At 39.7% G+C, this 14,428-nt stretch overlaps 1 protein-coding gene across 6 annotated transcripts in view; it reads left to right on the top strand.

Moving 5' to 3' along the window:
- The window catches only part of SOCS6 (suppressor of cytokine signaling 6), a 31,172-nt gene extending 26,907 nt beyond the window's left edge, over window positions 1-4,265 (top strand). For all 6 annotated transcript variants that reach the window (XM_060120811.1, XM_060120807.1, XM_060120812.1 and 3 more), the window contains one exon: window positions 1,697-4,265. In XM_060120811.1, the coding sequence (XP_059976794.1) occupies window positions 1,826-3,433 (1,608 nt within the window). In that variant the 5' untranslated portion in view covers window positions 1,697-1,825 and the 3' untranslated portion in view covers window positions 3,434-4,265. The remainder of the gene's footprint in view (window positions 1-1,696) is intronic.
- The last annotated feature ends 10,163 nt before the right edge of the window (window positions 4,266-14,428 follow it).

Genomic DNA, 14,428 nt, shown 5'->3' with positions numbered 1-14,428 from the left:
AGTGATATCATATGGTATTTGTCTTTATCTTTATGACTTACTTTACTTAGTATGATAATCTCAAGTTGCATCCATGTTGCTGTAAATGACATTATTTTGTGCTTTTTTATGACTGAGTACTATTCCATCGTATCTGTGTACCGCATCATCTTTATCCATTCATCTGTTGATGGACACTTAGGTTGCTTCCATGTCTTGGCTATTGTGAATAGTGCTGCTATGAACATAGGGGTGCATGTGTCTTTTTGAATTAGAGTTTTGTCTGGATATGTGCCCAGGAGTGGGATTGCTGGGTCATATGGTCATTCTATTTTTAGTTTCTTGAGGACCCTCCATACTGTTCTCCACAGTGGCTACACCAACTTACATTCCCACCAACAGTGCAGGAGGGTTTCCCTTTTCTCCACACCCTCTCCAGCATTTTTTATTTGTAGACTTTTTAGTGTTGGCCGTTGTGACAGATGTGAGGTGGTACCTCAATGTAGTTTTGACTTGCACTTCTCTAATAATTAGAAATCTGAATTAACATTTTATACCATGCCTAGAAAGTCAGCTGGGCCTGACCGTCTACGTCGAGCTTTAAATAGATTTATATGCTTGGGTTTGGGAGGCGGTGGGGGTGACGCTCCAGACAGACCAGATACAAGCCATTTTGGATACCGATCCATTGATCTCGTTTATCGAGAATTTGCTGATGTTCGGTTATTATTGTAAACGTTACTTCCTTTGCAACGTCCCTGTTGTTGTGGCAAAACATGTTTGTTTTGTCTGGTTTTCACAGCCTTTGGTTTTATGGATAATTGGTAGTTACGTTTTCTTAATATCTGTGTGAACTGATGCCCAGATTTTTGGTGGACAAAATTGGGTTCATTGCTAGCGAGCCAGAAAATTATCACTTAACACAGGGAGGCTTTTATTAGTCTTCAGGTCACCAATTTCTACCTGTTAAGACAAATAAATGCAGTTTCTGCTACTATGATGAATTGTACTTATCTAGTTGTTAGGAGTGTTCCCTGCAGGTGAAAGTGTTGAAGCTGCAAGTACCCCTCTCGGGGCGCTCTTGGCTGTTCAGGGTACTGGTAACGCGAAGGTGGAAGGGCCCTGTTCTCGCTGAACTAACTCATGGCTATAGAAGGACATTTCCAGGCTTTTCCTAGATAACTCATCACAGATGATGGGACTGCTTTAATTCATTTTTACAGATGTTTGAATATTTAAAAATACGTATAGCTTGTTGTAGAATCGATGAGGCTTATTACGGATGTGGGGCCTTCTCTGTTGAGTGCTGGCCGTTTGCAGGACACAGGCTGGTAGCTTGGTAGCTGGAGAGGCCGGGGACGGTGTGGATCAGTGTGAAGAGGATGAGTGGCTCTGTTAGAGCTGTGTTAGGAAGTAAGGAACACAAACCGTAATTAGGGTAAAATCAAAGTAAGGTGCAGAAAGGAAAGAGGTAGAGTCGGGGTTGCTCTTTAAGCATTATCAAATATTTGTCCAGCGCTGATCAGGTAGTAGGCAGTGATGCATTGTGCTATGTGAAATGGAAAAAATACGTCTTAATGGAGCTTACCTTCTTATAAACATACTCAGGCATCCTTGTTCAGAAGCTAAAGGATTGAAAGTGACTAAAATAAAACTTTTTGTGGAGATATTTTTTAATGTGGCCTTCTAACATTTTTTATTTTTTGCATTTTTTTAGAAAATGGCTCCAAAGGGTAAATGAAGCGGGAAAAATACATAGATGCAGCATTGCGTGCAGCCTCTCCAGATGTTCGAGGATAATATTCCAGAGAGAAATTGATTCCCTTGGATTAGGTAACTAGTCAGAATGAAGAAGATTAGTCTTAAAACCTTCCGGAAATCTTTCAACTTGAATAAAAGTAAAGAAGAAGCGGATTTTATGGTTGTACAACAACCATCACTAGCCAGTGACTTTGGAAAAGAGGATTCCTTATTTGGTAGCTGCTATGGGAAAGATATAGCCAGCTGTGATCTCAACAGTGAAGATGAAAAAGGCGGAAAGAGTAGATCAAAAAGTGAAAGCCTAATGGGTACGTTGAAAAGACGGCTGTCTGCGAAACAGAAGCCGAAGGGCAAGGGCGGCGCGCCCTCCGGGGGCTCTGCGGACGAGGACACCTTCTCCTCCTCCTCGGCCCCCATCGTCTTCAAGGACGTGAGGGCGCAGAGGCCCATGAGGTCCACCTCGCTGCGCAGCCACCACTACAGCCCCACGCCGTGGCCCCTGCGCCCCACCGCGTCGGAGGAGACGTGCATCAAGATGGAGGTGAGGGTCAAGGCCCTGGTCCACTCGCCTGGCCCGGGCCCGGCCCTGAACGGCGTGCGCAAGGACTTCCACGACCTCCAGGCCGACACCGCGTGCCAAGAACAGACGAACTCGCTCAAGAGTTCTGAGTCTCAGGATGGGGACCTGCATCTCCACCTGGAAGAACATGTGCCTGTCGTTATCGGACTCGTGCCTCAGGACTACATTCAGTACACTGTGCCTTTGGAGGAGGGGATGTACCCTCTGGAAGGACCGCGCGGCTATTGTCTGGACGGCTCCTCCCCCATGGAAGTCTCCGCGGTCCCTCCTCCGGTGGGAGGGGGCTCCTTCCCCGAAGACGAGAATCAGGTAGACCCGGACCTCGTGGTGGCCCCAGAGATCTTCGTGGACCAGTCGGTGAACGGCTTGCTGATCGGCACCACGGGAGTCGTGCTGCAGAGCCCGAGGGCGAGTCCCGACGACGCCCCGCCACTCTCACCGTTGCTACCTCCCCTGCAGACGAATCAGATCCAAAGGAACTTCGGCGGGCTCGCCGGCTCCGACGCCCACGTGGCCGAAAGTATGCGCTGTCACTTGAATTTCGATCCTAACTCTGCCCCCGGGGTTGCCAGAGTTTATGACTCAGTGCAGAGTAGTGGTCCCATGGTCGTGACAAGCCTTACGGAGGAGCTGAAGAAACTTGCGAAACAGGGATGGTACTGGGGCCCCATCACTCGCTGGGAGGCAGAAGGGAAGCTGGCCAACGTGCCGGATGGCTCTTTCCTCGTTCGGGACAGTTCTGATGACCGCTACCTTTTAAGCTTGAGCTTCCGCTCGCACGGCAAGACCCTTCACACTAGAATCGAACATTCAAATGGTAGGTTTAGCTTTTATGAACAGCCGGACGTGGAAGGACACACGTCTATCGTGGACCTGATCGAGCACTCAGTCAGGGACTCCGAGAACGGGGCCTTCTGTTACTCCCGGTCTCGCCTGCCGGGCTCGGCCACCTACCCCGTCAGGCTGACCAACCCCGTGTCGCGCTTCATGCAGGTGCGCTCCCTGCAGTACCTGTGCCGGTTCGTCATCCGTCAGTACACCAGAATAGACCTGATTCAGAAGCTGCCTCTGCCAAACAAAATGAAGGATTATTTACAGGAGAAGCACTACTGAGAGGCTCTGAGAACCCTGCGTCTTGCACTTGGGGAGGAAGGAAAAGAGATTGGAATACAGTTTACAGACTTTCCATTGCTATCAAAATCTTTTGCTGCCATACTGTTTCAGTTTTATGTGTAAAAGAGTAACCAGTTCGTTTAGGGGTGGGCAAGTGTCGGCAAGGTGTCTTGGGTTTACTTTGGTTCTTTAAAAAGGGAAGTCTTGAGCTTTTAGAAGAGTGAACTATCTTCCATCAGTGTGCAGAATAATCACAATGTGAATTAATCAGATTCTCCTTACCCACCCCGCCCCCAGTCCTTTGCTGCTATCCACTGTGATTTTTATGCATTAAAAGCACATTTCATGTGTATTCAATCCTAAGTAAAGTTAAATGAAACTTATAGAATGAACATTGTTATGTCTCTTTCAATGGCCCGTTTTCAAAGATAGTGTTGAGTAAACATAGCCGTGTGATAAGTCACAGAGGTCACACCTACACTGAAAATGATTTTTAATTTCATACTTCAGAAGGATTTATTTAGAATTATGAACTGACATAATCTTGGGTAATGGAACAGAGATCTGCTACATATCTTTTACAACATTCAGTTCTAAATTATTTTAAGATTGTGCTGTTATGTTGGTTGTGAGAAGTTGGACTTTTCTGTTGCCTTCATTTTCATCTTGTGGTTTGTCTGTTTTAATAAATGGCCTTACAGAATTGTAAAGAAATGTATACCACCAATTTAGAAATTGTTGCCTTTTCTGTCATTAAACTCTGGTACAAATTGGCGTAACATATAAAGACCTAATGGAACTAGAACTATTAAAGAAATACTAGATGATCATAGTTTCCGGTGTTAAGCAGTTTTATTGTTATCTATACTTTCCTTTGGTAAAATGTTTTATCTGTGATTTCTTTAGCTTAGTCAACATTTTCTTGGGTGAACTTGATGTAGAAATGATTTTCATAAATGGACTAGATCCTCTTGCAACATAAAGTTTATATAAAGTTTTAAATTGATTTGAATAGAAAGAAAACATTGTTTTAAAGTTGGGTTTATATTTTTCTTTTATGCAGTCACTATTGAGATGTGCTAGATTTGACCCTTCCTTCCCCCCCACCAAAAAAACAAAACAAAAAAACAAAAAAACCCAGTGACTTGAGTTGACAAACTGTGGAGATTGTGGAGCACCGTGTAAGAAAAATATTAAAACCCAATCAGGTGTATGGAAGTGTTTGCCTACCGTATATACTGACCTTTAAAAATAGGTTTTCTATTTGTTTCTTTTTAAGTCCTTAGTAAATTGACATCATTAGTCTTTTCATCTCTTCTGAGTCAGTCCTTTGGGCGGGGGTGGAGTATGTTACCTCCAGTACTTTTTATTTTGAAATGCAGTGTTTATCTACTGCATGATTCTTTAGTGTTTCGGAATTGCTCCATCCAGAAGATGTTTCTAGCTACATAACTTTAAAGGAAATGTTTCCCTCTCAGACGAAGCATGTAATTTAAGACATTTCTTCCTTTGTCCCTCGGTTTTCCTATCTCTTACCCCCATTTAAAAACAAGAGTAAAGGTCTCAGATCAAATTTAATAGCATTGTCATTCAGACATAAGCAGTATCCCCATTTTTTTCTCTCTTTGTTTTTTAGAGTCAACTGAGAATTACCAAGAAAAGGCACAATGCCATAGTATCTGTTATGATATTTTGACTTAAAGGGGAAAAGGTACTTAATTTTGGTGGAATGTTTGATTGTACCTTGTGACAAAGACTCCTCTTTCATTTTCTGATATGTTTTCACCTAATAAGATGGAATATGGAGTATACTGTAATAATATAATTTAAGTGTTCATTGTAAGCTATTTGGATTAAGAACTATTACAGAGTTGTAAACTTATCAAATTAATGCAAGACATTTAAACTATTTTTTTGCAAAACTATTTATTTTTAAACAATTTAAAATATATCTAGGGTGAGTTAAAAGTCCCTGTGCATCTATATTAGATGGCAGGTATTGTCACAGAGTCACTGTGTATTAATAATAAATGTTGAGATGGCTTCTCCATGTTTCTAGAAGCATTTACATGTACTCTTTGTGAGATCATGGTGCACAGAGGTCTTTGGACTGCCCTGAACCCCATCTTAATATGGGCGTAGCCTGTTCCCCACGCCTTCCTCATGATACCATGTGTTTAAGATCTAGCCATTTGGTTTCAAGTTAAGATCATTCTGATTTCCATATAAATGGTTTTAAAATTGTATTTTGTGTTTTTATGGAGGGCAAGTCTTGATACTGTTCTAATTCAGAAAGCCAATCTTTAATGTGCTTTTTTATGTTCATAATACAAAATACTTTTAAGTAAAATGCCCTATTCTAATCCAATTTCAAATTGCTAGGGTCTGATAGTGTATCAGTAAAAATAAAAATATTTGCCAAGAAGTTATTTACAGAGAAAGGAGTGTTGCAATATTTTCTGCTTTTGTTTAAAGAGAACCATTTGGCATAGAGGCAGTACAACATAATGTGAAAGACTGGCTTTGTAGGGTAGTAAAACAGTCTGGTTAAAATTGGAAAGGGGAAAAAGAGAAATCATCCTGTAGTTTTGTCTAGGTAGCATTTGGGTGAATTTCTGGATTCTGTTGAATGGTAGCGTAGATGACATGGGCACTACCTGTAAGTCATTTCTTAAATATGTGTTTCTGAAAATCTGAGCTCAAGGCAAGAAAAAGAAGACAAGAAAGCTGTATCTTTCTGCCATAATAAATGAATCAGAGTTGCTTTTTATCAAATATCTCGTCACAGAAACATGATGGAGGCCAGAAGCTATTTCCAGTGTTACTAGGACACTATTATGCAATTTTACAAATAATAAGAAAGCATAGAAAGTACTTGAAAAAGTCTCTTTCTCTTTCTAAGGAAAACTGTTCTGTTTGGTGCAATAATGTGAAAATTTTGGAAGGTCAAAAAATATCACAGGAAACGATCATAGAACTAAAAATAGTTTTTAAGGAAACCAGCTACACAGGGCAACCATCTTGCTGTTAAAGAAAATCATGTGCCAAAAGGCTATATCACTGGCATATAGGAAATAAAACCCAAGTATATACACATGATAATTTCTGAGCCAGTATTACTGAAACAGGATAAAAGTTACTGAAATCTTAGGTAGGTTATATGCAGTGTCTCTACTAGTGCTACCAGTCTGAATATCTTTCTTAACAATGCTTTCAGAAATGCCAATTTTGATCATTGTACATTTCACATTGTATATGAGAGATACTTGCTTTATGAATGATTCAAAGTAACGTATTTTAAATGTTCATGGCTTTTCATCGAATGCGAAGTCGTAATTTGAAAATGAAATCATGCTACCAGCAATAGACAGTTTTGTTGAAAACTCTAATAAGGAACAGTCGCCAGTTCCGTAAATAACTTTAAAATTCTAGAATAAAGTATTGGTACGCTAGTAATCACAAATTCGGTTTCTTTTAATACTTTTTTAATCCTGTAAAGATTTTTTATAAACATCCTTTTTTATTAATCAGTTAAAACATGGCGAATGTGTAGCTGCCGTTTCTGAAAAGCGATCCAAACTCTACATCCAGAGATGATGAAAAATTCTTATAGAATTTTGTAATAAGTATACATGTTGGGTTCAAGAAATTTTATGGTCGTTGGAGTGCCATGGAATTAATACTTGCAATCCAGATTGCTGTAGTTTACACTTTTCTGTATGTTTCGAATCAGGTGTGTACCATTTGTACTGAGAACACCACAGAATGAATTATCCAAAGTCCATTGATTTTAATACGTGTTTTGGTTTGTAAACAAATTAGAGTAATTTCTTGCACATTTTTGGAAATTAATCGTATAAAGAATTTATGTATCTGCTTCTAGATACAGTGTGTAAATAAAAATTTCATTCACAAGGTCTGCCTTGCAGTCTATTTAATAACCAGATGCAGAGTTGGATTTTAATTTGTATAGGGGTAACTAGATAATTTCTGGATGTCCCATAAACTGGGCAGTTACTGGAGGGTAGGTACCAACAAATTTTAGTAAAACAGCAAAAGTGAAATGGTGGCATAGGAGACATCCAACAAATTAGGAATTAGCCAATGTTGCTGATATCCTAGAGCCTTCAATACAAAAGCTGGAGTGAGTTGGCAGAACATTTGCAAAGCAAAGACTAATTAAAATTGACACAGTAATAAAACCTCATTAAAAGAATGTTAGGCCTAATGGTAAAATGTTTGGATTGTGACATTTGAAAAAATATATCCCTTATTACTTAATGGTATTTTCATAGATATAGAACCAGGTTATCAAAATAGTGCTTTGTGTAGAAGTCATTTAGAAATCCCTTCATAGGCAGGAATGGTTTCTCATAGCCCCTGAATTTCATTATATGCTTTTAAAGTTCTTAAACACCGTATTGGGTTAAATGTTCTTTCGCGTTTTGTTGTTCTATTACTTTTTAACAAGTCTTTTATCATAGCTGATACAAAGATAAATTTTTAAATGACCTTGTTCAGAATATACCACAAATTTTGTCTTTCGTAGACTCCAAATAACGTCACGTTCTAACCACGTTTTCCAGAACTGGTATCAATTGACAGCATTGATTCTAATGTCAGACTTTGCTGATGGTGGTGCTAATGAAATATGAAATTAAGGAAAGAGAATGGTCAGGCCTCAAGAACTATGTAGAAGTATAGACTTAACAAACTTACACCCTAGCCAAATAAACAGATTCTTACTCATTCAACAAGAGAGCAAAACTTGCTGTCCAGTATGAGATGACTTGCTGAGAACATTGGGTCCACCTCAGAGCGTCCTAATTGATTATCATGGTGACCATAGTCAATTTCTCGTACTGCCTGCCACCTCAGCTTTAAATTTTTTTTTTTAACCTCACAGATTTTACTTATTCTTTTACTAGACCTTCAACTTTCTGAGTCAAAAATATTTTAACCTTTATTTCACTTCAATTTAGTCCTTATTGTCTGCTATTTTAACCTCCAATCTAGTTTTCTTTTTTTCTTTCAACTCTTTAGCTTCATTTAAACTTCATTATTTTTTAAAACATTTCCTTTAATTCTTTTAGTTTATCCGTATTCCAGTCTCCAGTTTTAAGGGCTTCCCAACCTTCTGAAACATCTTTTTTAAAAAAATTGACTAGTGTTTGTTCTTCCTGCTCTTTTTGCATGACTTGTCTTGCGAACGGATATTTCTGCCTCAGCTTCTTTGTTCCCACCATCCCCGTCCGCCTTCCCCAAGCCTCCTTCCCAGAGTCCAGGGCCTCCTGTTAACACCAGGGCCTGACACTGACAAAGAACCCAGTAGGAGTGGGTGTCTGCGTTAAGCATCCATTTCTGAGCACAGCTGAATTTTGTAGCCAGACTCCTGGAGTTTTGTTTTAAATTGCATTTTCGCTACTTAATACCAGGCAGCCTCACCACCTCTTCCAGAAGGGTTGGAGGAGGGTCCTCCTGGGAGAGGCTCCTTCAGACTGTAAAAGCCAAGGAGAAGCTGACCAGAGCTGGAATTATTTTGATAAGGTTTATGAACAGGGCCAGTTGCCTTTGCCTAGAGGTCATTTTGGGCCATCAAATTCTGTCCTTGGTAACTTGCTTTCAAATAAAGGGTCCATCTTAAGTTGAAAAGAAGACTCTTTTTGATCATGAGCCATGGATTACCCCACACCAAGGAAGTTTTAGGAAGCACAGATTGTTTTAGGAAGCTAGCTTTTTCTGGTCTCTCACTTTGTTCTGTAAGTCTAATAGACACTAGCTTTTGATAACACCAGCCTAGGTCACAAGTGAAGTTGTATAATGTTCTCTTAAATACATGGAATTCCACCCTAGAATCCCGTTAAAGAGAACCTCCCTTCCTTTGTGTAAATAATCTGGCCTCTGGCGCCGTTCCATCCCAACAGCTTTAAGAGGTAGTGTCTCTGGTCCTCTCCATTGAGAACTGTCACTCTGAAGCCACCTGCTCACCTAATGCCTTTGTCACAGCCCACTTCTCACTGTAGTCCTTGACACACTGTTCTCTTGTGGCTGGCAACTTGTGAGTGCCATTTGGTCCTAAGTATTACCAGCCTAACAGTGACTTCGGTGTGACACTTGCCTGGAAAACCAATAGATGTATATCTTTAAATGCAGAAGAATCCATTTCCCTGCAAAAACCGGGGGTTCTCCGGGAGTCTACTTAGTAGAATCGACAGATGAAACCAGAGAGCTGGATTTTACACCATTCATTTTTTAATTATAATAGAAAACACATTGTGAAAATACATATACTGCTAATAACCTAACATATATTTCATATCCTCATAAGAGCCCTATGCAAGGCAGGCACTTGAGGGTCATAAAAAAGGAAACTGAGGCAGAGGTAAACTTCCCCAAAGCCACAAAGAACCCAGTTTTAAACTCATATGGTCAGGCTCCGAAATCTATGTGCTCATCCCTTGTGATATACTTCCTTTCTTCAGGGTTTTCTATTATTTAGAGCGTTTCTATCTGTGCTTGTCAGGGGAAAGAACTGTAGCAGAAGCAAGTGAGTGACCTACTGTCTTCTCCTCTAGGGGACTACTCTGTAGTTTAAACAACTTACGGAGGCCTAACTGGTGGAGTATCTGGGGGGCTTCATATGCTATTGCCGAGGAAGGAGATCACTGCTTTCCCTTGTATGGCCTCGTCAAGTTTCTTAAAACTACCTAATATACTAATACAGGAACAAGATTCAGTGAAATTGAACTCTTCGGAGGACTTCTCCACATGTTTGGTGCATGAGGAAAAGTGTTAATTCTGCTTTTTTTTTGCTAATGAATTTGATCAGATTGCCTGAGACATTCATTGTGCCCTGTTATACTAGGAGCCATGGTTTTTTGCTTTATAGCAGAAGAAAGACTCCACCCTTTCTCTTTCATTTCCTATACCCATGCTTGGCCAACTCACTTCCACACCCTGAGCAACAACTTCCTTCCAAAAGAAGTTCTAACTATACTTCCACCCTATGTTCAGCTTCTCTGCCCATACCTAAATGAGTAGAAAAATTAACCACCCGTGTTCATATGATAATTATGATCAATCTAAGCAAAATTCCCCTCCATACTTCTGGGAAATAGTGATTTATATTATACACAGCTCAGTACCATTAAAACAAATACTCTTTTCATTATAGACTTGGAATCGTTGTCCTAAACTCTATCAGCACATATGATTAGCCTGAAAAGTTTAGAGAATTAGGTGAAAGTAGCTAAATTCTATTTAAAATGAATTTTAGTGTTTCTCATAGTGCAAGTCTGAGAGCAATGAATTCTCTCATTTTTTGTTTAACTGAAATATCTTTATTTTACCCCTTTTTTGAAAGATATTTCCACTAGATGTAGAATTCTGGGCTGACTGTATTTTTCTCCTTACGCACCTTAAAAACACCATTCCATTGTCTTCAGGGCCCCAATGTTGCTGATGAGAAATTAGCCATCATTTGTATTATTGTTCCCCTGTCAATTTTGTGTAATCCTCTGACCCCCAGCAGCTTTTAAGATTTTTCTCTTTCTCTTTATTAATAATTTTTTATTTTATCTTTTTGATTTTTCTCTGTATTTTTATTTTTCAGTAGTCTGATTACGAGGTACTGAGTTGTGTGTTTCTCTTTGTATTTATCCTGCTCGGGATGTATTGTGCTTCTTGGATCTGTGAGTCATGTCTTTCACCAACTTTAGGAAATTTTAGTTAAATTATTTATTTAAATACTTTCTGTCCCTTTCTTGCTGTCCTCTCCCTGTAGGATTCCAATTTCATGTGTGTTAGACTGCTTGATATTTTCCGAAATATCATTGAGGCTCTTTATTTGCTCAACCATTTTTCTCTCAGTGCTTCAGATTGTATAATTTCTCTTGCTGGAGCTTTAAATTAGTTCATCCTTACACCTGCAATCTCCAGGTTATTGTTAAGCCCATCATTTATTTATTTGGCTGCACCGGGTCTTAGTTATGGTATGTGGAATCTTTGCAGCAGCATGTGGGATCTAGTTCCCTGACCAGGGATTGAACCCAGGCCCCCTGCATTGGGTGTGTGGAGTCTTAACCAGGGGACCACCAGGGAAGTCCCTACACTGAGGTTTTTGTTTTTTTTTTCTTAAACATCTTTATTGGAGTATAATTGCTTTACAATGTGTTAGTTTCTGCTGTATAACAAAGTGAATCAGCTATATGTATACATATATCCCCATATCCCTTCCCTCTTGCGTCTCCCTCCCACCCTCCCTATCCCACCTGTCTAGGTGGTCACAAAGCACCGAGCTGATCTCCCTGTGCTATGCGGCTGCTTCCCACTAGCTATCTATTTTACATTTTGTAGTGTATATATGTCCATGCCACTCTCTCACTTCGTCCCAGCTTACCCTTCCCCCTCCCCATGTCCTCAAGTCCACTTTCTACATCTGTGTCTTTATTCCTGTCATGCCCCTAGGTTCATCAGAACCTTTTTTTTTTCTTTTTTAGATTCCATATATATGTGTTGGCATATGGTATGTGTTTTTCTCTTTCTGACTTACTTCACTCTGTATGACAGACTCTAGGTCCATCCACCACACTGCAGATAACTCAGTTTCGTTTCTTTTAACTCAATCTTGTTTCTTTTTATGGCTGAGAAATATTCCATTGTATTTACATGCCACATCTTCTTTATCCATTCATCTGTTGATGGACACTTAGGTTGCTTCCAGCTACACTGAGTTTTGACAGAGATCAAAGAAAATGTGAAAACCCTCTCAGAATAAAGTCATCTCATTAAGATGAGAACAGAGAGGAGGTTATCAGAATTTTACTACTGGTTTTACTACATTTTAACTTTAATAAATATTGCCTAAACTAAAACACTTTAAAAATTCCAAGGTATCTTTTTTTTTTTTTTTTTTTGTGGTACGTGGGCCTCTCACTGCTGCGGCCTCTCCCATTGCGGAGCAACAGGCTCCGGAGGCACAGGCTCAGCGGCCATGGCTCATGGGCCCAGCCGCTCTGCGGCATGTGGGATCTTCCTGGACCGGGGCACGAACCCGCGTCCCCTGCATCGGCAGGCGGATTCCCAACCACTGCACCACCAGGGAAGCCTAAAAATTCTAAAGTATCTTATTAAAAATAACTTTAATCTTTCGATAGTTAATAATTTTTTAAAAAATAAATTTATTTATTTATTTATTTATTTTTTGCCGCATTGGGTCTTTGTTGCTGTGCGCAGGCTTTCTCTAGTTGCAGCGAGCAGGGGCTACTGTTCGTTGTGGTACACGGGCTTCTCATTGTGGTGGCTTCTCTTGTTGCAGAGCATCGGCTCTAGGTGTGTGGGCTTCAGTAGTTGTGACACATGGGCTTCAGTAGTTGTGGCTCATGGGCTTTAGAGCACAGTCTCAGTAGTTGTGGCACACAGGCTTAGTTGCTCTGTGGCATGTGGGGTCTTCCAGGACCAGGGCTCAAACCCGTGTCCCCTGAATTGGCAGGTGGATTTTTAACCAGTGTGCCACCAGGGAAACCCATTGATAGTTAATAATTTTCAGATATATGAATTGCAGAGTAGATACAAGATTCCCTGGGCATGAAATTTCCTACATTCTCTACATTTCTCATTTTCTTTTTTTCCCTAAAAAATAGTGTGCCGTGGTATGAAGACTCTGCTGTGCCCAGAGCATTTATTCCATAGAACATCAGGTATTGCGTGCACCTTTTGACCCATCTATGGAAATAAAGAAAAGTCTTTGTCTTACTGAACTATTTAAAGGGACAGCTTTTATTATAACAAGGTTAAGAATTTAGTATTGCCTAACTGGCAGAAATTAATTTCTTTCCCATTTAGTTAGATGTTTGGTTGTAATGATAGTTCTCATGACCTATATGACCTATAATGGTGTTTTTGGTTGTTTAAAAGTTCTAGACAAACCCAATCCCTAACCAAGAGGACTTTTTCCACCTTTCGTCGTCAGTAGATGAATTTACTCTGGATGGAAAACATCCTGGGATTAATTTGCTTTTACTCTGCTCTTGCCACCCCCATCCCTGGAGTCTTCTAACCCTAACTCCGCCTTTTTGCCTTTCCAGAAACAACATTTTTATTCATTCTATATTGACTTGTGCATGCTGTACAGTATCTAACAAAATTCCCTTTTGAAAACGAGAATTGATTTTGGGGGAGAGGTAGAGATTCATTTCTAAAATATTTCCTCCATGTGAAAAGATTAAAGGTAAAAGGAAATCTCAGTTGCTGAAATGATTCTATGAAAGGTTCAAATCTACACCCTCTTTTCCTTCTTTTGGTACAGCACTGCCTTTCCTTATAGGTCTCCAAACGAAGCATTTTAATGAAAAAAATGTGACAAAGCACAAGACAAAAATATACATCAATACTTTTCTCTGCTGTGACCTCAGGGCTCTCAATAAAGTGTGCTTGCATGTCCCTCAGTAACTTTCAAAATGATTTTTTCACGGCTTTGATCACTTTCTGAACTGGTTTCTTGGTTTCAGGCGATGGTCTCATTTTCACATGAGAATGCTTCTTCAAGAAGTAACAAGGTTGAGAAACCAAACTTTGATCTATGTCCTTTGATTATGGAAAAAATACGAATGTAATTCACTTATTGGAAACCATGTAATTTTTAGAGCCTTCAGTTGAGAAGCACAGCTAAGGCGTGGTATGTAGAAGTTTATATTTATGCCTTCAAGGTCTCACTCAAATCCTGACTACTTATTTCCCCGGTAATGATGGTTGATGGTTGGTTTTGATTGCTTTAAAAGTGATTTCATTTTCTTTCTTTTTTTGGTCTGCCTCTGAGGAAGTAGTTTTTCACTGTTTAGAACTTAAAGACAATTGGTGGAATCCAGAAATTCGGCAAATGCCAACTAGAAAGGGAAGTCTGAACTTGAGTTTTTAGAACAATTTGAACCAGATATTGATTTTTTTTCTTCTTTACATATTGAAATACCTACACATTTATATTATTTCTAGTCATTT

Source organism: Lagenorhynchus albirostris, chromosome 14, assembly GCF_949774975.1.
Source record: "Lagenorhynchus albirostris chromosome 14, mLagAlb1.1, whole genome shotgun sequence".
NCBI lineage: Eukaryota > Metazoa > Chordata > Mammalia > Artiodactyla > Delphinidae > Lagenorhynchus > Lagenorhynchus albirostris.
Note: the sequence above shows the minus strand (reverse complement) of the source record. Positions and strands in the feature narration are given on the sequence as shown.